The 27,383-nt window shown below is 36.5% G+C and overlaps 1 protein-coding gene across 2 annotated transcripts in view; it reads left to right on the plus strand.

The window, feature by feature from the left end:
* Window positions 1-17,320, plus strand: part of EXOC2 (exocyst complex component 2) — an 85,726-nt gene extending 68,406 nt beyond the window's left edge. For both annotated transcript variants that reach the window (XM_034429066.3, XM_034429067.3), the window contains exons 24-28: window positions 8,833-8,888; window positions 9,470-9,592; window positions 11,666-11,727; window positions 13,897-13,956; window positions 16,533-17,320. In XM_034429066.3, coding sequence (XP_034284957.1) covers window positions 8,833-8,888; window positions 9,470-9,592; window positions 11,666-11,727; window positions 13,897-13,956; window positions 16,533-16,626 — 395 coding nt within the window. In that variant the 3' untranslated portion in view covers window positions 16,627-17,320. The remainder of the gene's footprint in view (window positions 1-8,832; window positions 8,889-9,469; window positions 9,593-11,665; window positions 11,728-13,896; window positions 13,957-16,532) is intronic.
* Window positions 17,321-27,383: the final 10,063 nt, after the last annotated feature.

The raw sequence follows: 27,383 nt of genomic DNA on the forward strand, positions 1-27,383 counted from the left end.
CTTGTAACTTCAAACAGTCACTAAGCAATCAGCCGTAAGTGGAGGACTCTGTGGAGCTAGCTTGTATGTTGCATAGTATTTTCTACTAATTTTTAAATAAACATGAGTTTAAATCTTCCTTCAGGTCCCAGGTTCCAACCATGGTTTTGATATCTAGCCTGTACTCTTCCCAAATTTCAGGATTTTTATTTTCACAGTGAATATATTGATATATCTTGTTATAATTTCTAGGCTGTAGTTGCTCACATTGGAGATTTGAATTTGTATACACAAGCTGGCTCAATGTATGAATAATGGAATTCAGGAGAAAATTAGTTCTGTCACATAAGGTGTCCCCATATTATATCTCTTTTCACTTTATGGATCTTTAGTTTTAAAAAGTAGAATACTTTCTTTTAGAAGGCAAACCAGAACTCTGCTTTCCCATGTTACACCTAAAGCAAGACTATTTTAACTTTGATAAAATAAGGCAAAACAGGTTGTGTACAGGTCGGGTATGCAATGTTTGTTTCCGAAGCAAAGCACAACAGGATGATTTGGCTGTGTGTACAGTATTACAGTACATTCCTAATGCAAAGATTATGGCAAGAAGCACTTCAAAATGTGATTATTTGGCTGAGATTAGAGCTTTGCATTGAAATTATTCAAAATGTTCTCCAAAATGTTCAAATCACTGTTAACAGGTAAAAAATTCTTCTGTTTTCCAATTCTCTACTTCATTTATAAGATTATTAGATAAGTATGTTAATTTTTAGCTATAGTTAGCTTATACCAAAAAAAAAAATACAGAAAATATTTTATGTTGCTTTTTTAATATTCAAGCTGATGAATTCATTTGGGTGATAGTTCTTTAAGAGGAATGGAGGAATTTATGAATGACCAGGAACACTCATAATAATGTCCAAGAGACAACACGAATAAAATATTTTGTGTTTACAACAGTAAGATAAAGTTAAAAACTCCTACAGGATGGCCTCAGTTCATCATGGCTACATTAACATGTCCATGTTGATTTTCCTGCAACAATATGGAAATGATTTGCCATTATCTTTTTCTGGGTGTTTTTAACTTCCTAGTCTAGCCTTCGTTTCTGGGATTTCCTGATGGCCTTCCAGCCAAAATGTGATCCTAATCTTTTTTTCAAGATTGGTTAATATCAGCTAAAAACTGCCTCTCAATTCAGATACAAATTTATCCATTGTTCCTGGCATTTAACTCATTGTTTATTTCTCTTGGACTTGCTGCAAATGTACTCATCTAAACTGAAAACTTTTCTTTCCAAAAAAATATAATCTTTGACCACCACTCTTGAATAAGTTTTAATTGACCTTCATAGAAGTATGCATATTTTCCTGCATTTTATATAATCTAGAAAATAGATAGAGGATATTATTATTACTTGATTGCAAACAGTAAATTATTTTACAATTAAAATAAAATGGCAGATTCTCACATTTATTACTTTGTTCCTCATTTAGCAATTGCCTAAGTACCCATTCACAAACACGACAGTAATCAATGGTAATAAGAAACATTTTCTGGAGATCACCGGAAGCGTCATGGCGAGACAGTCGGGGAATTAGCAGGCTCCGATGAGCTCCGCGAAAACCCGGACTGACAAACCGCTGTTGAGCGATCTTTGGACTAGAACCGTCCTGTAGGGACGGGGAAGAAGGAGAGGCACCTCGGAGATCGAGAGGAACATGCAAGTTCCTCGGAGATCAGAGGAATTTCTCTCTAAATCAGCAATGGGGGCGGCAGCCATTGCAGCTGTCACGAGCTCGGGCAACCAGGCCAAACAACGAGCAGGAGCAGTGAAAGGAATGGAGTTTTGATGCTTGGTGAGTGACAGCCAACCCAGATGAAATAACAGCACTAAAAAGCTTTTAAATTTGGAAAAACCCCAGCGAGAAATTGGCAGCTAAAGGGCACGGGGAAAAAAGAGGAGGTCAGAAGCAGAATTTAAAGGGATAAAAACCCGAAAAGAAAATTGACTTTTGGAAGGAAATTATTTGGAGAACATCAAAGATTAGAAGAAATAACCCTAAATATGGAAAAAGAATTGGAAAACATAAGCAGATCCTTTTCCCCTCTTTTTTGAAGGTTAAGATAAACAAAAGAGAACTGAAATAAGCCCCTGTAACAGAAGTGTTTTTATAAATTGAACAAATATAAAGAAAAAGAGAGAGAGAAGAAAGTATTGCTTAATTGGGACTGGACTAGATTGAGTGGATATTTTTAAAGTGAAAGAGAAGAAAAGAAACTAGTAAAATTGTTAACTGAAACAAAATGGATACCATGTTAAATTACCTATAAGAATTGTGGATTGTAGAGAGACATCTTCAGGAGGAAAAGAATAGTGCAACTTGTAACTTTTGTTTTGGAAAATTCTGAACTCTGAGATAATAGTGGTGAGAACTTTGGGGGAGGATTTCTCTGTTTGCAAACAGCTTGACTTTAGAGGGAAGAAAGAAAAGAAAAAGAGATCTTTAATGTGACTTTTAAAATTGGAATAAGACTAATTTGGAAAGAGTAAAATGGAGCAAGAAAACAGAGAGATGATTATAATGATGTATTCGACTGTGAAAACGGAAATAAGGAAAATGAAGACTGTTGCATGGAAAATCGAAATCTGAGGACTTAATAACTGAGATAGAACACGTTCAGTCTGACAAGGATTTAAAGACAGAGATACAAGATGCAGAGATTGAAAACAAAGAAGAAGATAAAGACAATGCAATTAATTATGTAAAATTAATTGAACATGAGGACAGTAACAAAGGAAAATTAAGTCCTGAGTATTAATTGGCTCCAGTTTCCAAGATACAGCTTCAGATCAAAATTGCATTAAAATAATTCAAAATTATGAGGGGATGTGTGATTATGCTCCATAACTTTTCTGCAAAATGTGATATAGCAATGAGAATGGTGCCATACCGATCATAATAAATGTATCTTTTTATTGATGTCAATAACATAACTTTCCATTCATTTATTGGTTTTTCATGTAACATTTTCATGCTTTTTGCATGAAAAACTGACAAGCTCTAGCATCAGATTAAACAACAAAGTTCCACCTTTATTTGGTATCTAAACTGCGCTTTTTGGCTTTTCTCTTGTGAACAGCAATAGGATCATTCCTGGGGAGATTCCAGCAGTAATCAGCAAGTATGGACAGACTCCATTTCCCTTGGTATCTTTTCTCCATACCTGCGATATCCTGGTGGAATCTCTCTACATGCTCATCATTCGTTGCCCACAGTTCAAAGGGGAATAGTCTAAATGTGAGTGTAAGAAGTGAATTTTCAGTGACATGTTTGCACCAAGTGCCTTATAGGACCTAAGCATATTTTCCACATGTTTTTCATAGTCATCTGCCTTGCTGTTTTCAAAGTGAAAATAAATATATACACTTCCATGTGGTACCATTTTCATTGTTCTATCATACTTTGTGGAGAAGTTACGAGGTAACTTCTCATGATCATTTAGATACCTCCCTCCCTTGTAGGCAAATACACTTGCCTGTGTATAAATCTTTATTGTGAAATAGCTTGAAAACTTTAGCCAACCAGCACTTTTATCACCTGTTTTGTAATTCATCAAATCAAAATATGTAAAATTAACACATTTTATCTTGGAGGTTGGTAATTTCCCAAAATTTGTAGACCAGTGTTGTTCAAGCAACTCTCTGGCCTATAAGTGGGCAAAAAAGGGGAGAAAATGAGGCACAGGTACAGCAGAGCTTTATCTGATGAGATTACATGTTCACTTAGTGACCATTTTGCTTAACAACTGAGTTGTTGTAACCAATTGCAGTCACTTAACAAGGACTACCTGCATGGACAGTGCTTAAAAACATCTTTGTCATCTAATTTGACTAAGTATCATTAAAAAAAAATCCCATGATTACAAATCGAAGCACTGATCCACTCTAATCAAGTGGTTCAATTTTTTCCCTGTTGTTTTGGGGTTTATTACAGGTTGCACTGTACTATGTTGCACTGTAGAGAAAGATGAAAGCACTGAATGGCCTGATTGGCTCTCTGACTAGTATTTATTTATCGGGGGGGGGGGAGTATATATTTGGTTTTAGTTTTTATGATCTCATTCATTAAATGAAGATTAGCACTCCTTTAACTGTTACTTAATAAGCAGACAGTCATCTGACTATCTTGTTTATGATTAGTTTGAAGGATAAAGCAAATACCGTGTTTCCCCAAAAATAAGACCCTGTCTTATATTTTTTTGAACCCTGAAATAAGCCCTTGGCCTTATTGCCATGCGCTCAAAAGCCCGATTGGGCTTATTATCAGGGGATGTCTTATTTGGGGGGAAACAGGGTAATATTATACAGAGAGAGAAGATTAGTTAGCAAATGATCCAGGTATTTATGATTGGTTATACAATATGCTGTTTATACTTTTGTCAAATAATTTGGCATTTTATGGGAAAATTAGAATATATTTTTAAGATAATTGGGCTTCTGCTATCTCCGTGGCATTCCAGGTATTTTTGTCAATGTAAGCCTTTCTCAAATCAGTGGATTCCCTTTTGCATTTTCCTTAAAAGCTCCAGGATAATATTCATAAACTTTGAGTGACAAACTAAATAAATTCATAAATCCTACGTATCTTCAAGTCCATTTTTCATTTCAAAATAGCTGTCATTTCATCTCGCAAAGACAACGACAGGCCATTATTAGGGCAATCATAGGTTTATGGACATATATCATATTTAAACTATTTGGTATATTGAAGAAATTGGTATAATAATAATAAATCACATTTATGCAAAGCAAAAGTAAAAATTAAAATTATTCTGTATTTCTCAGACTTTTTCTTAGACATCTGGAATAACTGAGGAACTGCCTACAACTATATTGAGATTATCTGTACCAACAAGTACAGTTTAGTCATCTGATGAAAGCTCCTTCTTTATAGCCATTACTGGTCCCACAGTGGGCTTGCAATTTAATTGAGAAAATTGGTCTCATTGTTAGCATTAACATTTTTCTCAAGCAAAAATTAATATTTGAATTAATTTTGATTTTATATTTGATTTGTAAGCTACATCTGATATTCCAGTAGTCAGCCCTCTAGATATGTAATTATATAGAAAATAGTATGCCTTTCTAACCATTTTATTTTTAACGTATAAAGGGGCGGAAAACCCTAAGATATAAATAACCCGTTTTCTGAAATTTATTTTTGTCAGGCAGGTAGAGCTCGTGCTGAGTTAAGGGGTTAAAAACAGGAAATGTTATTATAGGTGGGTTGTCCTTATGAAGACTTTCCAGAACTTGCCTACACAGTTCACAACAATATCGAAGCAAAATTGAACTATCACATCTTCAGATCCTTCTTTGATTAGTGGTGGAAGGTTTCCAATAAAAGCAGGAAATTACTCACACTGAAGAGAAAGAAACGAGCTTCTTACATGCAGATGATCATCACTTCCAGCAATTGTTTTTTTCTCTGCTTTAAGTAAGCCGTATTTTCTTCATACAAACTAACGCATGTTTGAAGTTTTAAATTTTAAATTATAAATCAAGATTTCCTATACAAATTAGTTTGGATTGTGCAGGCTAATGAATTTTTGTCTCTTTGACAGTATTCTTTAAAGACTAAAATCACTACCTTAAGGAGTTGCTTCTTATATTGTAGTCAAGGACTTTAAGCACAAATGTATCAAGCACTCTATAAATGAATCTGCCTGATAACTGATAAATGTTGGTTATTACAAATAACTGCTCTATTTTATTATATTAAAAAAAACTTATTTGGAGCTTTTCATAATCAAAAAGCTTTGAAGAAGGTGTTGAACGGGGCAATGTAAATGAGATTAGCAGTGCTGTCTTAGATTTGATAAAGGACTTCCTCTTTCACTTCCCATTGAAACAGCATCCAATTGTAGGGCATTTCACAGAGGTAAATTTGATTTCAGTGGAAATAAACATGGCTTTAATTTCTGCTCTCTCTGACACATGTACTCCACATATTAGCTGCTTAGGTTCTATAAGTATCAAAAGTCCCTTCAATCTTTCAATATGGTTCGGAAAGTGCATATTTACTAATCCTGGTTCGTAGATTCCTAATTCCTCAGATTTGATTTAACAAGTTTTGGCTAAAATCGTCTGTGTTCATGAGGGAGTTCAGCACAGTATAAGTCATTTTATGCCAGTAGACCACTTGCATATTTTTCAGTTGTTAATCTTACACTCTTTTTTGCAATTGCTTATAAAGGGGGAAAAGGGGTCTTTGTTCCTGACTAGACAAGACTTGAAGAGTTTGCTTACTTTTAAATTACATTTTTGAAGACATGAATGCACCCTGATTTTACCATCCAAATGTGATTTGAGGGGAGGAAAAGGGCTTAAGAAAGAGCGCAGTGGAACGTTTTAGAACATTGCGAAGAGACTCTTCCCAGTTCTTCTAATGGCAGCATGGAAAAAAACTGCCCAGATAGAAAGATTATTATTATTATTATTAGAAATATTTCTGTTTCATATACACTTATATCCAAATGCAGGACTCTGCTTTTTATTTCATTTGTTTTCCTGTTTTCAGCATGAATAGATTTATGCTTAAACCACATTATTTGAAAGAGACCTTTTTCTAGGCAAATACTGACTAGTCACCATTTTTATGTGTTCCTGGGCTTCAAATGTTCAAGACAGACTTTTTCTGTCATGTTCCTCTCCACCCATTCAGCAACCTGCCAGGACCTAAGCACAGTTCCTATAAAGTAGCCTGCAGGGCCATGCATATCTTTTCAGTAGCCTTTTTAGCGACCGTGATTTGATACAAGTACTTTCATTGTGCCATCCCTTTTCTACTGCATTAACTTTGCTGTACTAGACAAAAATGGCCTCTTTGCACAAGCATTGCAGCAAACACTTTTCCATCAAAATGAAGCAGCTGACTGTGGCAGATCCATTCCGCTTCAGTGCTTGTGTGAGATTGAATGCTCTTGCCTCCAAGAGGCATTTTGTCTTCTTGTGATGGAGCAGCGCTTCAAGGGAGATTAAATCCTAGATGACCAGGTGGCCACCTTATCCCTCCTTAAAAGCATCTGGTCAAAGGGAACGTTTGATTCCGAGATTTCAGTTTCCAGAAATTATTTCAAGATGGTCCCTTCTCCAGATCCCCAACCCACTGGGGTGATTTGACTTTCCTTTTCTCTGGTCACAGTTCTCAATGGCCTCACCATTTGCTACACAAATGCAACTGTGGATGGACACTTTGGTGGCATATCTTTTTAAAAACAAGACCATGAGCAGATATTTATCTCGTGCTGTTACGATTTCATGAATGCATTTATTTTAACCAGTAAACTTGTCTCCGTGGTTTTCCAAGGATATCAAGATGGCTGTTAGAAAAAGAAGAGGGGGGGGCCGTTCTTAATCTCCCTAAGCAAAGCAATTGCCATATCCTGCTAGACTTCATAATTCCTTCCTTTTATCCAGTTGCTTAGTGAGGTAATCATGTCTGCTTAATGCCAGACAGCATATTCTGTGCGTCCCTGGGGAATTTCCAAGATAGAGTTCTGCCTTTTTTACTAAGTGAGTCAGGAGGTACGTGGGTGGGGACAGTTCTGTTGAATGCCATGACATCATGTGGTGTCTATGACTGTCTTAGAGGTTTATGGTTTTTTATAAACCATCACTGACCTGTAGAATAATGGCAAAATAATGAATAAATAGAATCCATAGAAGCATGCATTCAGATTTAGTAAGAATATTTCTGTATATCACTGGCCTTAAACTGGAAGTTCGCACTCCTGTTTAAAATGCATAGGTGTAACTTCTGTATCTGTGTAGCTCTGTGTATCTTTTTTGAAGGGGCAGAGACAAGGCAAATGTCTACAAATGAATGTGATGATTTTATTTTTCTTGAACTGCTTTAGCTGGTCTTTCCCAACGGCAACTCGGTCCCATTTCTCATACCTATCAAATATGATAGAGCTTCAACTAATAATAAATAGTCAAATGAAAATTGTCACGTACAGTTTACCTTCTACAACAATTCACTTTGGACAGATGTTTACACATAATATATTTCTCGGTGTAACTTGGTGTAGCAGATTATTTTAAGAATTCCGGGCTTCATTTAGTTAAATGTTCTTGTGCTGTAGTAGGTTGATCATGCAGGACCTGATCACTGATTTAAAAGAACAGTGTTATACATGCTGGTTTTCTTAAAAGTTGAGTTATATTAGAGGTAACAGCACTTGGGATCTTTGTAGTAGCTGTCAAACAGAGGAATTGTCTCAAATAATATATTGGACCGTTCTTTGAATGCAGTCCAAAATTAACTGTACTGCAAGTTTCTAGTTATTTCAAACGGAAATATTTTAAAATAATGTTCCCATTCATTCTCAGTATAGATATTTTAATTGCACAAACTATTTAAATACTACCAAGAGTTCCATCCTATTGAAATCTGTGTGTCTCTTTTATTGGCAGAAATTAATCTCATAAAATAAAGTCACAACCAGTTGTAGCTGCCTTGTGGTTGTGTATTCCATAATTGTGATGATGAAGTCATTAGAATCAAAGCTCTCTATTATTGAATATTCATACACACAAACATACACAAAGTGTTTTAAAGAAGGAAGGGAAAATAATGCCAGACGAGACTAGTAAACTTTGCAATAAGGAAATGTGCCTTTCCCCATTTTGTTTTCAAAAAGGAAATAAATGTGGCTGTGTGGTTGGAAGAAGCTTTCACTTTCTGTATGTTGATACTAATTTTGCATTTTAATAAAAGAAGACAGCATGGTACAACTAAATTGAACAACTTTTTATGTATTTATGTCCTTTTTTATTTACAGGTGTCAGAAACTATTTAAAGGAAGCTTTAGTACACATAATTGCTGTACATGCTGAGGTAAGACTAATCCAATTTATCGACAATGATTGCCAAAAAAGTATAAATGACCTTTGTTTTCCAGTGCCAAAAAATAGATTTAAAAATGTTATATAAAAGGTAACTGATTGGTCTTCAGTTGGTAGTTATGACGCCTTGTTTCATCTTCACCAACACTGCAGCTATTTTTTAGAACATTTTTTCTCAACCTCAGCAACCTTAAGATATGTGGACTTCAACTCCCAGCATTTCCCAGCCAATGGAAATTCTGAGAGTTAAATATAGTCGAATATAGTAGAGATAAATGAGAGACAAATCTTTTTTGTTGCACATGTTTAATTGATTTTTCAATTCTGTGCCAGCTTTATCCTTTTATAGAGAAAATAAGTAAGAGAGAAAACAATGGTGTCTGATTTTGTCCATGGGAAACCAATTTTAAAATCCACAGCAGAATAGTGCCTTTAGAAAAACCAATTGAAGGCATATAAGTATGTGCAAAGCCTACCTTTTTAAAGCTGTTGTCCTGATAGCAACTATAGGAAAATACAGAGAGAGAAAAATAAATGCAGAATTTAACATTGTGTTTCATTTGAAATCTGCAGGTATTCACTATCTCAAAGGAGCTTGTACCCCGAGTTCTGTCAAGGATTGTTGAAGCAGTTGCCGAAGAACTCAGCAGACTAATGCAGTGTGTTTCATCTTTTAGCAGAAATGGTGCTCTACAGGTAGTCAAATTATGGGTTGTTATTGTTAATAAATGTGTATTTCTGCTACAACCTTGGGCACTTCCAGACAGACAATTCTTTTTGATGCAGTTTTCCTAAAATCCCATGGGTGTAGCTGGTTGAATTCACAATAAGTGAGAAAAAATATCTTTGAGTTAACCCAAAAGTGCTTTTTCAAGAGGCAACTGGACTTTCTGGTTTTTCTTTGAAGACATTTAGCTTCTCATCCAAGAAGCTTTTTCAGCTCCGACTGAATGGTGGGGAATGGAGGGATTTATACTACTTGCAGACAGCTGGTCATTTGCATTCTTTTAGCAAGTTGTTAAGGTCACCTGGAGATTTATCTGTGTCATCAGGTCACCTGAGTGGTGCAAATGGGTGTGGAGCCTTCTTGGAACTTTTTCGGACTGTTGTAGATTGGAAATAGATAATGTCGTATCCCTCCCCCTCTGTTGAATTTGTTCAGTTTTGACATAGATGGCCTCTTTGACCCCTCTTTCAAACCAGTGGTCTTCTCTGTCCAAAATGTGACTTTGCTGTCTTCACCCATGGCCTGGATGACTGAGAATCTCCATAGACAACTTTTGAGTTAAGATCTTTATCAGATAACTAAAAGAAGCAAGCAAGCTACTGTAATTGTGCAGGAACAAATTCTTTTTGTTCCACATTGTTCTACAAACATTAATATGATATCAATCAAATGTAGCCAAAGAATAATTACCTTAGCACTTTTAAGACTACATGAATTTTCTGAAGCTGTTCCATAAATATATAAATACTGATACCATATATTTGGTTGTAATTCTTCCTTTGAAATCTATTAACAGGGATCTGTAATAATTAAAAACTCTCCTTAATCCAAGGAACGACACTTATGCAGTGGTGAAATCTAAAATTTGTTACTACCGGTTCTGTGGGCGTGGCTTGGTGGGGGAGAGTAATGTGACTGGGTGGGCGTGGCCATTTTTTTTTTAAACTTTTGAAACCATTTTTTCTACAACCTCTTCGGCGAAGAGGTTCTTAAAAAATGCTTTCAAAAGGCTCTGACGATCCCAGCTGAGTTGCCTGATCGGCAGAGGCTTTTTTTCTTTTAAATGCCTCTGACGATCAGGCAACTCAGCTTGGATTGTCAGAGGCTTTTTTTTTTACTTTTAAAAGCAATTTTTCATCCGAAAAGGTTGTAGAAAAAATGCTTTTAAAAGTAAAAAAAAAAAAAAGCCTCTGATGATTGTGCAGCTCAGCTGGGGGGGGGGCAGGGATTTTTGCTACCAGTTCTCCAAACCATCCGCCTCCATCGCTGCCGGATCGGGTGATCCGGTCCGAACCGGGAGCATTTCACCCCTGCTCTTATAGTAGTTTATTCCATCCACAAGTCCAAAACCTAAGACGACTTTTTTCCAAAGAGCACATCCTTTGAAATTGGATGGTTAAACTTTTGGATTTGAATTTACTTTCAAAACCCATTATACCACAGTAATATGAAATGGGTAATCTATATATGGTAGATGCATCTTAAAATCACTCACCTGAAAAGTGGGAAATGTTAGTTTTTCCCCACTCCCATTTTCCCTGGCCTAATTAATAGCCTCTGGGCATTTTAGTCTCAACATAAAGCTTGGGAAGGCTACTGTAATAGGGGGGAAAGCAAATCTTCCTGCTTCTCTTTAGGTTTCATTCATGCATAATTATATACAAACGCAGGTTCCCCTCCCTCCCCACGAAAACAAAATGCAGATTTTACTCTCCTGAACTTCCTTCCTCTTTGGGTAAATGATATATTAAGAACCCATATCATTTCTGGGTAAAAAAAATATTAAGTACAAATGTAATCTAAATATGGAAACTTTATATCATATTCAGATTGACTTTAATTGATATCTGAATGTCCAAATCTATAATTATCTTTACATTTGTTAAATGAGATAATATAGCAGCAAAAAACTTTTTTTTTAGAAATTAAGGCCTCTTATTTGTGCTTGCTGCTATAAAACTCCCTAAAATTTGTTTAGCAGATCCTAAATATTGTAAAATCAGATGCTGAAGATGTAATACTGGAATATTTTTGTCCTTCAGGCTCGACTTGAAATTTGTGCCTTGAGAGATTCCGTGTCTGTATTCCTCACCTCTGAAAGCAAGTAAGTAAGAAAAAAAAGTGACAGCATCAGTTAACACCTTTTTTTTAATAAAAATAGTAAGATATGCTCCAAAGAAAAAGCCCTTCATAAAATGTCTTAATGTAAACATGGGTTAATTGAGATTCCCAATACCATGTTTGTGATCTCTGGAACTACTTCTAATCAGATACAAAAAATTAGTAGAGGCTTCCTGTTGATTTTGAGGAAGAAAATACCCCCATACACACACACACAGACACACATAGAGTGTGTAAGCCTTAATGGAGCCTCACTATAATTGGTAAAACTTTTAAAAAAAAACTTCGACATCACCACCACCACCATTCAAAATGGAAGAAAAAAAAATAAAATCTTGATTTGTACTTATTTTGCTGCAATACCCTGATCCATTACATTCATGGTCACCACAAAACATTAAGTTGAGCCCTTGTAATCAAATGAATTTATTTATATATTTCCATTTCAGCTTAAAATTGCATATGACTCCGTAATTTTCTTGGTATTTATTTGATAGCTTTATTTGTTTAGTAAAAAAAAAAGGGGGTGGGGTGGCGTTAAGGGTGAACCATGTGTTTGGTATGGGATTAGACTACATCCCTTCCTTAAAATGTCTGTAGGTATTCTATATTTTCCAATCATTCCATTTCCAGTCTTAAAATCAATCTTCCCAGCCTGTTGGGTATTAGAAGTGAAGTGCCAATATGTATAATCTGTTTGTGTTATGTGTGTGTGTAGTTGTTTGTTCAAAACTTCTTCATGGGATCTTTTGTTTTAATTTCCCACAAATATTTTCCTCCCCCAAAAACATCCTATTAGCTTCTCATTGTTAGCTTTTCATACAAGAATCTCTTCTCCCCTCGCCGCCGCCCCTCCCCCCCCGACAATTTCATCAGGTCTCCCCTAGCATAAAATAGATTTTCCTAGGCAAATTCAAGCAGCTCCCTAGCTTTCAGAACATTTTTTTCAGTACAATATGGGTTGGATTGTTTTGCCTGGAAATAACTCAAGGCCAACACTTTTAGTATTGTAATAATAATAATAATGTCACCTAATCATCCTGCTTTCTATTTTCCCTGCAACAACAATCCTATGAGGTGGGTTGGGCTGAAGAGAGAGTGACTGGCCAAAAGTCATTCAGCCTTCCTCAGAAGGAAGGCCCAAATCTCAGTCTTCTGGTTTCTAGCCCAAAACCTTCACCACTACATCAAACTGGCTCTCATGAATGATATCATGACCACTGACTAACAACCAACAATTCATTTGCTTTCTGTTTTCAGGAGTGTGTTTTCCTGACTATTGTGAAGCCTTATGGTATATGGAAAATCAGTTGAGCCAAATTTCATGTCTACCTATTACTAGTGGGGAAAAAATAGTGTTTGTTATAAATGGATATTTCCTAAGAGGTTTTTATTTTTTTAATTATTTCCCTCAGTGAAAATTCATTAATGTCACAGGTCCGTCTGGATTTGTCAGGAAAAATCCTTGAGCAGGGATTTAGCCACCATTTAGGCAACTACAGATCTTCCTGACTAAATGGCATTCTAAAAAGGAATATTCTTCCTATTCTAACCAATTGCTGTTATACTGGAATAGTCCTTAAATTATTGGCTAAGGGTTAAGTTTCATCAGTGTGCATGAGGCTTCCTAGATGAGTTTGAAAGCATATCACAGATGTTTAGCACAGATTAAACACATTTCAATAGAAGCAATCCATTCATTTTCTGTCACCAACAGTGAGGAGAGACCAGTAAGTCACATGAAAGCAACACCTCTATAATACAACATCCATTTTCATATAAAAAAGACTGTCTTTTTTATTAAAGGATAAGGTTTAGAAATATCCACATAAGGAAGATAGTTTTAGAAGGCAAGATAAAATTGCAAAGTCAAAATGAAACTGAGAACTGAATGATGAAAGCTTTAAATTCTGTGGAATAAAATGACGACATTGCATGTATATGTGCAAATATGTATGTGTAATCCAGAAATCATTCCTGTAAGTGGCTCTTAATTTGTATTAATTTTAATGGTAAATATTTAGTAAGAATTTGGAGGTTGCATGTCTAGCTTCAAATGCAAACACATATAAGGCACACAAATAACACAGAGAGATTGGAAATTAATAATTTTGGTCAACTTGTGTAAGGGAAATATCTGTTTAATTTACAGCTCAAGCTTTAAGCAAGCTCTGGAAGCCTTGCCTCAGCTGTCAAGTGGTGCAGATAAAAAGTAAGTTGGTATCCTTTTATAATTTAGAAGGTGCATTTTGCAAATATTACAGCGGTTGAAGCATTCATTCCTTGAGGAGAAACCTATTTTTGATCCAAGGCATGGCAAATACAGTGATAGTGGTGGTGTTTCCATTACACCATTTTCCACGCACACAGTACATATGGACTTTAATGTGATTTATCATTATAACAATTCTGCAAAGATTACAAATGACTGACTTTTTGAAACATCAGCAAGACACTGGAGAGCAGGAAGAAATTTATTCTTGGATTATCAATGTCCAAAATAGAACTCTTTATTTAATTCATTATAGTGTCCTTGAAATATTCCCTTATTTGTTCATTTTCCCTAAACTGAACCAAACAACAAAATTTTCATGTCAGTATTGGAAGAAGCTGGAATCCGAATTGCTTCCAACTCCTCAAAATTATTGATACATTAAATAATAGTTTTCCCCCAGAATGCAATTTATCTGCTAAAACACAAATATGTTCTTGTTACTTCTGCAAGATTAACACTGATCACACAGCAGCATTTCTAATAATGAATTCAAAGGATTTAGACCTGTTGATAGTAATAAAATAGACTTAAGACTGACTTATGAAATATCAACTATATGTAGATGCTGTATTTGTACTCATTCCTGCAAGATGGTGTTGAGGTGTTGAAGTAAAAGCTCACATGCTCATATCCTTTTAGTTACTGGATCTAGTACAGATTATATAGCTGTGGAATTTACTGCAACTGTTAAATACTCTTTTTTTTAATTTTCAAAAAGGAAATCAATGACTGCCTAAATATCATTTAACATTTTAATGTAAGCTTAAATTGCCTTCCTTTTTTTTTAGTTCGTGTATTTTTGTCAGGGGCACTAAATTTTTTGATCGTGATTTATGATTTTCAGAATATTTCCTGAATGCTGGATTTAACCAGTGAAGTAAACAAACAATAAAAGGAAAGCAAGACACTAAAGTAAAGGGCCGACAAAACAGTTCAGTTTTGATTGTGCCACACAGTTCGTATATAAAGCAACATTAACTAAGATTCTGAATTTAGGTTACATGACCTATCTAAATTTTCTTAAGTTATTCCTGCTCTTTAAACAACGTTAACCTCTCAATGTCATATATCACGGTGTTAAACACGTGGCATCACATTGCCATGACATGACATTTCGTGACGTTTTTCCCATTCGCAGAGCTGGGGTGGGGTGGGCGTGGCCTGTCCGTTACACATCCAGTCTGCAAGCCGCCAGTTTTACACCCGTCATATATGCTTAATGTGGATAAATTCTGCAGCGTTCAACAAGACTCATTTCTTAGGAAGCATCAAGAGTTCCACTTAAAAGCTAAGAGCAATTATCTCTCCGTATATCAATCTACATAAAATTATTCTTAAGAATATCAATATCTTTGATTATTAGGAAAGAAAAATATTTGTATACAAATGATTATGTTTTGTATTTACAGTTTATTTTGAACACATAAAAGGCTGTTGAAGTTGTGAATCTTATTCCACCAGGACTTAATCTGTATAAATGCACTTGTATTCCTCAGGAAACAAAATAAAAAGGCATACCTATAAATAGTGCATCTGCCTATATGTAGTCTTATTGATAACAATTTCTCACATCTTGGAAAGACAAGCTAAATATTTTGGTAGAAATGTTTGTAGATTACTCTGAATTACTGAGATTGCCTGATAGAGAACAGGTTTGTTAGGAAACAGGTTGCATGGAAACCAAATTTAAAAACTAAAGACCACACAAGGATATTATTAACAGTAAGACAGATCCATTTTACAAATAGTCTAAACTCAGCATATCATTTCATGTATCTGATAAAATGCTCTGTAGTTCTCAGGAATCTATTTCCCCTCCTACTACACCCATTCCTGCCTCCACTTTGTGTGGTGGAATCAATGGCAGACAGGAAGGAAGCCCCGTAGAGGAAGTTAAAAGTTTAGTTTAGTTTAGTTTATTTGATTTGTATACCGCCCTACTCCCGAAGGACTCAGGGCGGTGAACAGCCAAGCAATAAAATACATAAATACACAAAATTTAAAACCAGATAAAATCAAATTAAATCATTTTGGCCCAAACAGATTAAAACACCCCAATAATTTAAAAACAGATTAAAATTTACATATTAAAAGAGGGAGGAGATTAGGCCAAGCCCGCTTGATGGAATAAAAAAGTCTTCACAGCGCGGCGGAAGGTGCGCAGATCCGGAATCCTCCGTATCTCTGGGGGGAGCTCATTCCAGACGGTAGGTGCCCCCACAGAGAAGGCTCTCCCCCTAGGGGTCGCCAGCCGACACTAAAAGATATTCCAGCATGGACTCCATAGGTGGGAGGAAGCATATGAGATCAAATAGGTCTATATCAGGCTTTCCCAGGAAAAGAGGCAGTCTGGTGAGATTGTTGTGAAGTGGGGAATCAACAACAAGGAAGCCTCTTGACCTAACCTGAGAGTAGTTCTTGTTGCTTATGCCTGACAAACTAGCTCTTCATTGTTCTTGAATTGCACCTAAACTCTTCAAGTCAGTCAATATCTTAATTTTTTTTTTTTACAGATTGCTGGAAGAACTACTGAACATATTCAAGAGCAGCATGCAGTTTCAGCTCACCTGCTTTCAAGCTTCTTCTTCCACAATGGTGAAGACCTAATTCTGAAACTGAATTCTTTCCATGAAAAGGGAACCATAAATGCCATCAGTTTTGTTCTCAAGTAACTGTACTCCTCTTTGCTGTGACCTCATTTTCTTGAATCAAAATTCAGAGTAAAATTATTAATAGATCTATTGCTTCTAGAAATAGCAAACAGTCCCATTTTGTTTTGATGAGAATTTACTCTGAAACATTTTAAACAGCAATATATCACAGTATGCTTAATAGCTTGGCAAGCTGGTTGTATTTATTATCCTAATAAATGTTGACAAGTAATGTCACCAGATTCCTTAAATTTCTCAGCATATTTAACAAAATGTTCTAAAATTCTCCATATCAGTAGAGATGTTTGGTTCATTAAATGATGGCATGTGTACTTGTATCATCATCTATCATTACACATAGACCTGAATATCCATTGTTTGCCTGCTGGCCTCTATGGAATGAATTCTTTCAATCAGATGTATACAATGGTATGTGGGAAAGACCTTGGGTGAGTACGCCAAGAGACACTGCCAAGGGAATGATCAGATAAGAGACAGTATAGCCCACAACTAGATAATGGGCAGGACAAGAAACTCAGACGAGACCCTCCCTACTTTCTCAAGATGTAAGGGAGATTGAGGGGAGGGTTAAACTTTGAAGCTTGCAGGATTCTGTTAATGTAGCTTTATAATAAAGTTGAATTAGCTTATTTACTTGTGATTTGTATCTAATTTGCCCATCAAGGCCAACAACATACTGCATTGCAATAGAACTCTTCTCAGTGAATTGATTATGTCCATCAAGCCACGATTGATTCTTAGCAACCATGTATAGATAGATCTCCAGGTTGATCCAATGGTGAAATTGAGTTCATCCACTTTTCTGCTGGTCATCCTCCTCTTCTCTTTCTTTCCATATTTTGCAGCACTTGCAGACTTCTTAGATCACTGGGTTTTCACATGTGTCCAAAATATCATAATTTGAGCCTTAAGTGAGAACTCTGGATTGACTTGTTCTATGATTCATTCATTTGTTTTTTTGGCTGGCCATAATATTGTCAGGGTTTGTCTCCAGCACCAGCATTCAAACGTGTCAATCGTCTTTATATCCTGCTTCAAGTTCAGTTTTTGTTTGCATAGCATCACAAGCTAAACCACTGAGTAAACAATTCATCAGTAAATTACCATTGAGATGATGCACAAGTTGCTTCTGTATATATCCTTAAATACTTCGTTCCAGAATATTTTTGGATGTATGTTTGCTATTTCAATCTGGAAGACAGAGTATATATATAAAGAAGTTATCTCTGTGTGAGAGTTTGTGAATCTAGGAAAGATAAGCCAAGCAAACTAAATACATAATTGTTTTTCTACGTTCACATAATTGTAGTTATATGCATATTTACAACTATTAAAACCTCTTTTACAAGAAAAGATTATAAGATTTGTAGATAAACACACGATGTATTCTAAAGAACCTGAAAAAGTAAAAATGATTCCATTTTTACTCAGCTTTTCAAATGTTATGAATCACAGTACTAAGAAAAAACAATCCAGTCATCAAGGCCATTTCTACCTGTCAAATGGATTAATGTGCATCAAAAACTTATTTCAAGCCAGGCTGCTTATTATTACCTTTACAAAGTAATCATTCAGGTTTTGAAGTTGCTACCTCAAATTCAGACTTGTAAGCCCCAAATGTGTATTCATAAATATCTGCTTCAGTATTTGCTTTTCAATTATCTTGTGGTCTTAACAAAGTGAAGTCAGTTATCTTGATAACAGCATTGAAAGTAATATAGGTATTTTCATTTGTGAAGTATTTAGTGACAAGTTCAGAACTTGAAGCAATGTGTCTTTCTCATCAAGCTTTCCTTTTTCTCCCATTTCCCAAGTGAAGCCATTATACAATAATTGCTGAGCAAGGATGATTCAGTAATTGTTATTACATACATCATGTTTTCGCACCTTTTATCAATCCCTGTCATTGTCTCCTCACACATCACTTGATATTTATTTATCAATTGATACAACTGCTGAACTCAAATTTTGTGTCCCTGGACAGTGTACAAAACAACAACAACCAAAAAAAAACGCCGCTAATACAAACTAAGATAGCTCATTAAAATATACAATAAAATGACAAACAGAACTGAAATCTTCTGCAAACCCACATTGGAAATCCAGCTCAACCTGGCCCTAAAGTCAGGTCTTCACCAACCTTCCTGCAGGCTTGTAGAATTGTGGCCAACTGTTTATATCTAGGGGAGGATAGGGATTGCCCCAGAGAAGACAGGCATCCTGGGTCCCATAAAATACTGTTTTAATGAAGCGATCCAGAGTGTTTACCCTCATTGGAAATTGTTGGACGGGCCTATATCCTTACAAGTGAACAATCCTATAGAAAAACTGGTCCTATGTTATGTAAGGCTTTTGACGGTGAAATTCCAACTAATTTCTTCAATCCAACAGGGATGGTCTATAAAACGTTCTGGAAAAACTATAATAATAATGATGACATTCTTTGAAAGGAATAATACATGTAAACATCTCAGTTTGCTGCACTTATCATCTGACCTGAATCTCCTTTTCTTCCTTATAAAGACAAGTGGGCCTCAAGGACCACAATCAGGATGAGCAACTCTGTCACTAAATGCCAGGGTATTAAACAAGGTCTCACATGACTGCAATTTTACTGCTGGCTTTTCCATTGACTCTGCTTCCTGTGGAAGCCAGTTATGAAATGCACAAATGGCAATCATTGGACAGTAGGACGCTCCAACAGTTGAAAATGCCCATTGCTTGAAAAGTTCTTGAACCTTGGTCACAGGACCATTGGGAACTAATCATAAAGTTCCATTTTTAGCACTGTCTTAATTTTGAATGGTCGCTAAACAGGGCAAAGTTTACCTGACTACAAGTCAGAGACCTAAAGGGAAAAGAAAGCAAACCAAGATCTGTCATCTCCACTTTCTGGGACTGTGGCTACTGTTACTAAATACTAAATACTATGAGATTAATAATTGACGTCCACTCCAGTGGTGGGTTGCCCCCGGTTCGCACCGGTTCCATAGAAGCGGTAATAAAACCAGCAGGAGGCCATGTCCACTGACCCCAACATCACCAAAACGCTTCTGCGCAGAAGAGCGTGCGCATGCACAGAAGAGCGTGCGCATGAGGAAAGCGAGCAGTAGTACAAAGCGGTAGTAAAGGTAAGTCCACTCTGGTCCACTCTGATGGACATGTGACTAAGCAAAGAAATATTGGAGTAGGATTCACATCTTAATATGGAAGATTCTCAAAGTGAATATAAAAATAAAACCAGAAACTTTTCTTTTGAGTTTAATGGAAAAAGACTTGGGAAAAAAATTGGGAACTTTGATGTTGTAAATGTTGACGGCAGCAAGATTATTTTATGCACAAAAATGGAAGGATATTTTGGATGAATGGCTGCAGAAGTTGATGGAGTTAGCAGAGATGGTTAAACTGACACCTCTTATTAAAAGACAAAAACACAACTACTTTTGTTTCTACTTGGAAGCCGCTACAGGACTCGAGGTGTAAAAAAAATGAAACTTTGGTTTTGGGTTTTACCGATTAGATAGGTTTGTTGTTATAGAAATGGCTAGTTTATACTATTATGTAAAAGTAAAAAAATTGAGGTTTGATGCAGGGCTGGGTTCTACTTACCTTTACTCCTGGTTCACAACAGGAGCGTGTGTGCGTGCTCCTGCGCATGCACAGAAGCTTCTACATATGCACAGATCATCAATGATGACGTCTGGGTGGAGCCTCCTGCCAAACCGGGAGCAACCCACCCCTGGTTTGATCTTATTATTCTATTGCACCAAAGGGAGTCGGAAGTCAATGCTTTTTCTTTCCTTTTCCCCTTTTTCCTACACTTTTCCCTTCCCTTTTCCCTCTCCTATCTTTCCTACTATTTTCTTTTGTATTTATGTATCTTATAGTATTAATACATGAATAAACTATTAAAAAATTAAAATAAATAATTGACACGTCACACTATGTATAATAGCATTCCCGATGTATTTTTTTTTTCACCTTATTTCTCCTTCAGAGAATCCTGGAAAATATAATTGCCTGATTTGTTTCTTCACCAAGGTTGCCACAATTGAGCTAGCATTTGTTTCTAGATAATATCTTAGTAAAAAGGTTAAGAAAATCACTTGCCATTTTCCTGACCTTCAAAAGTAAGTGACAGTTTTTGAAGGGGGCTTTTCATGCATTTTTGAGAAGAAAAGCTAGTTCTTTTTGATCCCCACTTGTGAGGGGAAAAAAATCCTGGTTGGGGCCCTTAATGATAAGGGGGAAAACCTAAGGGAAGCTGAATATAAATGGCTGGAGATCTGAGCTCTAGATTTGTAGGCTATCTTTTTAATCAGAGTCTTTCTCTTCAGTAGAGTTTATATCATATTGTTAAGGAAAACCACAGGGGACTATTTAAGGGGCAAGCCACAAACTGAGTACCTCAGTACCAAGTGCATGTATAGTAAGAAATACAGGAGGAAATGTATCAAGCCTAATTGGAGTAGTATAGGTGCAAATTGTAATTGGGTGGCCATGTGACCTGCATCACGGATAACAGCCCTGCCTTTGAAAATGTTTCAGCTGAAAGTAGCACCAAGCTTACTATTAATTGAGATGCAGTCATTAGGATGCTGATACAATAAAATAAGATTAAATTCCTAATCTAGTAAACTTCTGAACATGCAATAAAGAGACATGCCATATTATCCCACCGTTTCGGAAAAGCAATTGGCCCTGAGCTACTTCTACAGGACTATCTCTTGTCTGAAGACCTGAGCTGTTCACATTTGATTTGGAACAGAGAATTCTGGAAGATTCCATTAGCCCTTTCTATGACTTTGATTTAGTTGTTTTGACAGTGGCCTGATATTTTTTCTAGGAGTTACTCCTCAACTGTAAATTAAATGCAATCACCCATATACAGGATTCTGGACAAAATAGAAGCAGACCATATCCAGAATACCACAATCCAGATTTACTTTAGGAAACCATAAACTTGCCACTGAAAGTTGAGAGAGAGGAAGGAAGGAAGGAAGGAAGGAAGGAAGGAAGGAAGGAAGGAAGGAAGGAAGGAAGGAAGGACCCTGCCATGAGGATGGCCATATTTAGCCTCCAAGCAGAAATTCAGAAATTGGGATAGGATGAGTGTTAGAATGGTTGGAATTAGGTCTGTCTAGTCTAATGAAGAGAAAGACTAAGGGTGACATGATAGCAATCTTCCAACATTTGAGGGGTAGTCACGGAGAAGAAGGGGTTGACTTATTCTCCAAAGTACCTGGGGGCAAGACAAGAAGTAATGAGAGGGATCCTGTTGTAACCTTGCTGGATGCTACCGTTTAGAATATACAATCTATTGTAGAAAAGCCTAGTTAATTAAAAAAAGGAAGACATTGTACAGGAAATTTTCTATGCTTTTGCTGAGCCAAGGAGAGAACACTCCAATATTGGAAATGTATTTTGACATAAATATTGAGCAATTAAATTAGCTCTTGGACTTCTAAATAAAGATTGAAATCCAATCAATTATGATCTCTCAGATAAGATTTTCATTTATTCAATAGTTGTGCCATCATATAGTTAAAAAAAGAACAGCAGTGGATAAAAAGAAGAAAAAATAAAAATGTGTCTCTGTGTGTATAAACAAATACATGCACACTTACATGGGAAAGTCAATTTTACTATATTAACTAGTATGTCAAAAACTGTTCTTGACAGTGCTACCACCCTCGGCCGAAGAGGTTGTAGGGAAAAAAAATGCCTTTAAAAGCCTCTGACGATCCCAGCTGAGTTGCCTGATCGTCAGAAGCTTCTAAAAGCATTTTTTTCTGCAACCTCTTAAGGTTGTAGAAAAAATGCTTTTAAAAGAAAAAAAAAACCCACCCAGTCACATTACCCACCATCACCACCAAGCCACACCCACAGAACCAGTAGTAACAAATTTTAGATTTCACCCCTGATTCAAAACCCTTCTTGAAAAGCAGAGTAAATGGATTCAAATTTCTATCTTCTGCTATAGTTCAGACTGCCGACTGCTGAAACATTGCCTCAAGAGTTCCCAAGATAGAATAAGGAAGATCTGAGTTTTAAAATTGCTCATCGGTGGTTTTGTGTCTTCTCATTCCCACTCAAAGGCATCACCTTAGCCTTTCAGGATGTGTCTTCTTAATTCTTTGAAGCTGGAAAAATTCCCTTGTCTCTTAAGGTCTGAAATGAGAGCCAATACCACAACATCAACTCTGCAACATCAACCTTACCAGAGTGAAAGGGTTTCTAAAACCTTTTGCAGAATTCTTCAGGGAAACGAAGATTCATTCCTTCTGAATAGCAAGTCTGGAAGTTGCTGCTAAAATCTTGACAATTTTGGACATTTATTCTTATGACTGTGAACAGCCTCAGGAGTAACTGAACTCAGGGCTAAGAAAAAAACAACAACCTGTTTTGTCTTCCATGGTTAAAAGAAAAACCTGTCAGAGTCAAACAAAGACCACAAAATTCAAATGAACTAGTCTAATCGTTCAAAAGAAATGATGTAATGCAACCCATCAGTTAAACCAGCCTTATTGGTCATTGCCTTGTGGGCTACCGAATGATGTTTCAGTTCCATTATCTTAACACTCCGGCACCAGGATACTCTGTGTTGTTTTTGTTGTTGTTTTATTAGAGATTCTGGGCTTACTTCTCTTTCAGGCTTCGACTGAACTAGAAGCTGAGTGCATTTATTTAACTTTGAAGAAAAATTCCCCCCCAAGACTCTTAAGAAGGCAATTATCTCCCAACTTTTGTTTAAACTATGCAGTGATCTGAAGTAGAGTACCTTCATCTCAGTAAAAACATCACAGTTGAAATGTCACATCTTTCTCTGTTTTGCTGCCTCCTGATAACAGCAAGAGTTGAAATGACCCTCCAGTACTTACTCAACTTCAGCAAAAGGCCAGCATTAACCACAAGAAACCACAGCCTGAAAACAAGCTAAGTCTTCGGGTACAGCAAATGCCAGTCAAGAGAGCAAGTTCAAAGGAAATAACTGAAGCCAAAGAGTTGGTTTGCAGAAAGAAGGCACAGCTCCTCTCTTGACACAAGGATACTCTTCTCCAAAAATGCCTTCTGTAGGTTGATTTCCCAAAGCCCCAGGCTGTAAGAGGCAATGGAATAGCCGTTAATACCAAAGAGTCTAAGAGTTATCACTATTACTGTATGGGAGCTGATATGTAAACAAATATCTGCTCCCATACAGTAATAGTGATAGCTCTTAGACTTATATACTGCTTCACAGTGCTTTACAGCCCTCTCTAAGCAGTTTACGGAGTCAGCATATTGCCCCCAACAATCTGGATCCTCATTTTACCCACCTCGGAAGGATGGAAGGCTGAGTCAACCTTGAGTGACCCTGCCAAATTGCAGGCAGCCGGTAGTCAGCAGAAGTAGCCTACAGTACTGCATTCTCACCACTGTGCCACTGCGGCTCATGCTTTAAGGCAGTGTTTTTCAAACTTGGCAACTTTGAAGCAAGGTAAAGCATGCTAACTGTGGAATTCTGGGAGTTGAAGTCCATCCATCTTAAAGTTGCAAGTTTGGAAAACACTGTTCTAAGGTCTCCACCAATCTTTCATTCTTTTGATTATTCACCAAAAGACCAGTAATCTAAACACAACTTGCAAAAAAAAAAAAATTAGCTGCATTCTAAACCTTCACCAACAAGGCAGAACCAGGAGATGATAAGGCTTCCTTCCTCGGGTTGAACGTGAGGTCCTCCAGCTGAGGTGAACTTACAGTCTGGATCTTCACTAACCTTTGGCCAGTCTGCCTGGACTGATGGAAGGCAGTTCAAATCTTTGCAGAGCACCAGATTATAAAAGGCAGTGATAAAAGAGATGGAAACAGGGCCTACAAGATCCATGGAAAGAATCTCTAAATCTCAAGACTGTAAGAAAGGACAGATTTCTTGAAGGCCCCCAAGATGATGAAAATCATAACAGGTGTGACTTTCATAGTTTGAGGTCCAGCACAGAAAATGAGCCTGTGGAGGTTACAAAAGGCAAAGGTCTCAGGAACAGGCAAATTTATCAGAAGACTACACAGGGGGAAAAAAATAGCATGTATGATTTCATCTCTTGAAGGACATGCTCAAATGGATGTATTTCTCCTTTTCTTCTGTTTACTTCTTTTTCCATGGTGCAAATTTGTCCAGAAATCAAGCTAGAACCTGTGTCCAGTCCTGGCACTGATGCCTCTGAAATTATCACAGTTTTCAGTCACTTCCCTAATGAACATGCAATAGTTTTTTTTTTCTTGTTTAACACAATCAGCCTGTAAACTGCCTCATTGGCGATGTCTAGATGAGGTGAGCAGCTTGTAATATAAACCCAACAATTAAGAAAGAGAGAAGAAACACACCAGTGAAGTGGGGGGAGGGGAACCTTTAATACCCAAAGGAAAAACAGCCCAATCTAGCACTCTGACTCAACCTTTCCCAGACTGGAAGCAACAGCAGCTGTCGAAATGTGATGCACAAGCATAGAGAGCCATTTTAAAGTTCTACAGGAAGCTTAAAAGAAAGGAGACGCAGAGTTTAAACATTCTCACATCCAAACGGATGAGTGTCATCTATTCAGCAGCATGTATAGTAATGTTAGTACATAACTGGGATATGTGACAGGAACATGACACATAAAACTAGGATTATAAATAACCCTAGTTTTTCAATTGTTCAATATGCCAGAATGATGCAGAAAGGACATGTGCATGCTACTATTGTGATGCTTGACATCTGATGCAAGCATGTATAACATGCTATTTGTGTGATGGTGTTTCATCATTTGCCCCTTGTGGACATACATGGACACCAGAAATAGGAACCTGTCCCTCTGTGAGCAGTTGATTCTTCAAACTGGGATATGTTTTGACAAAGGAAGCTCTTGTTATGAGGTATGGTAGCATTTAATAGAGGCTTGCTTGCCATAAACTCCATTCCAATTATTCTTCAATCAGCTCAAGCCTACAATATGCTTTAGAGACAAGTTTGCTTCAATTACATTTTATTGCCAGGATTTTGTCATCACTCACATGGTTTGTTTGCTTTTATTTCTTGAGTAGCCATGAAAATTTGCTGGAGGGGGTGAAACTGCTGGATTTAAAAGAAACTATTTGAGAATGAGAAAAACATTTCTAGTGAAAAACCTACTCTGCATTTAATAGTGGATTGCTGATGGTTTTAAATGCTCTCCTCAATCTTCTCTTGCAAGTTGTTTTAAATAACAAGATTTTTGAGAGTTTCCTATGAAAAGAAAAAGAAAGCCACTACAAATATATCTTATTACAAATATGTTAAATGGGATTTCCTTTTCTCACCTAGGACTATTTTCAAAATCCCCAAAACATTTCAACCAGTACATGTTAAATTAAGCAAATATAAATCAGAGAGCATAAAGGATTGTCATACTGAACTGAAACATCATAATTTCCTTCAGGTTTAGCAATATAACCTAACTCTGGGTATACTACACATAATCTCTCAAACATCTACACAGTACTATTCCTTTCACTTGTGAATGGGAATGTATGTGAATACAAGACTATGTTATAAGCATGACTGCAGCACAGTACTATTCCTTTCAATTATACCCAGGTATGTGAATACAAGACTATGTAATAAGCATGATCGCAGCACAGTCATGTATGTTTTTATTTATTTATTACATTTATATGGCTGCTGATCTCACACTTCTGATGCTGGGTGCCACACACAGTGAGAATAACAAACAAAAAACCCTTACAATGCAACAATTTAAAAAAAATTTTAAAAAACAAGACAGTTAAAAACTGCCATAAGAAAAATTTTTCCAATCCCATTAGTCTCTAGGTAGATAAGTTTAAACTCATGTATAGTCTCCAGTGGAACTTATTTATTCAAAGTATGTCCCGCACATTTTAAGCGCTTAAAGCATTCTGCACTTCAGATAAGATATTGTAATAACCGGGAAGAAAACTCCAAAACAAAATACAACCTTTATTGAGTGACAAAAGTTGTCTAATTCTAAAGATCAGAGAAACCAAAACAGTGTTTCTTTTTGCCCCAAATATATCCTAAAAAGGTCCAATGATCAGATAGAAACTTGTTCCAGTTAATTCAGTGTATGTTATTATTTTTATTTGCTCTTATTTGTGAGTCACTCAGAAACTTGATGTTGGACAGATCGAAATAGGATAGATAGATGATGGCAGGTAGATAGATGATAGATAGATAAATAGACGAGAGAGAGAGTTAGGATGGAGATAAATGGTAGGATGGATAGATAGATAGATAGATAGATAGATAGATAGATAGATAGATAGATAGATAGATAATAGGAGAAGAGGAGGAGTGCCAGATATGGTACGTTAGTTCAAAAATGAACTTTATTTCTCATTCGGTTCCAGTTCTGGGAAGCAGACTTATGGAATTGGAAAAATATACTGCTCAAAAAAATAAAGGGAACACAAGCAGAAGACATCCGAGATCTGAATGAATGAAATAGCCTTGTTAAATACTTTGTTCTTTACATACAGTAGTTTATACACTGCTCAAACAACTAAAGGGAACACAAAACTACTGTATGTAACGAACAAAGTATTTAATAAGGCTATTTCATTCATTCAGATCTCGGATGTCTTCTGCTTGTGTTCCCTTTGTTTTTTTGAGCAGTGTATATTATCTTTCCACCTGCCTTCTGTTGAACCTCCTTACAC

The sequence above is a fragment of the Pantherophis guttatus genome, chromosome 3, assembly GCF_059756535.1.
Source record: "Pantherophis guttatus breed Tessera chromosome 3, ASM5975653v1, whole genome shotgun sequence".
NCBI classification, from domain to species: domain Eukaryota; kingdom Metazoa; phylum Chordata; class Lepidosauria; order Squamata; family Colubridae; genus Pantherophis; species Pantherophis guttatus.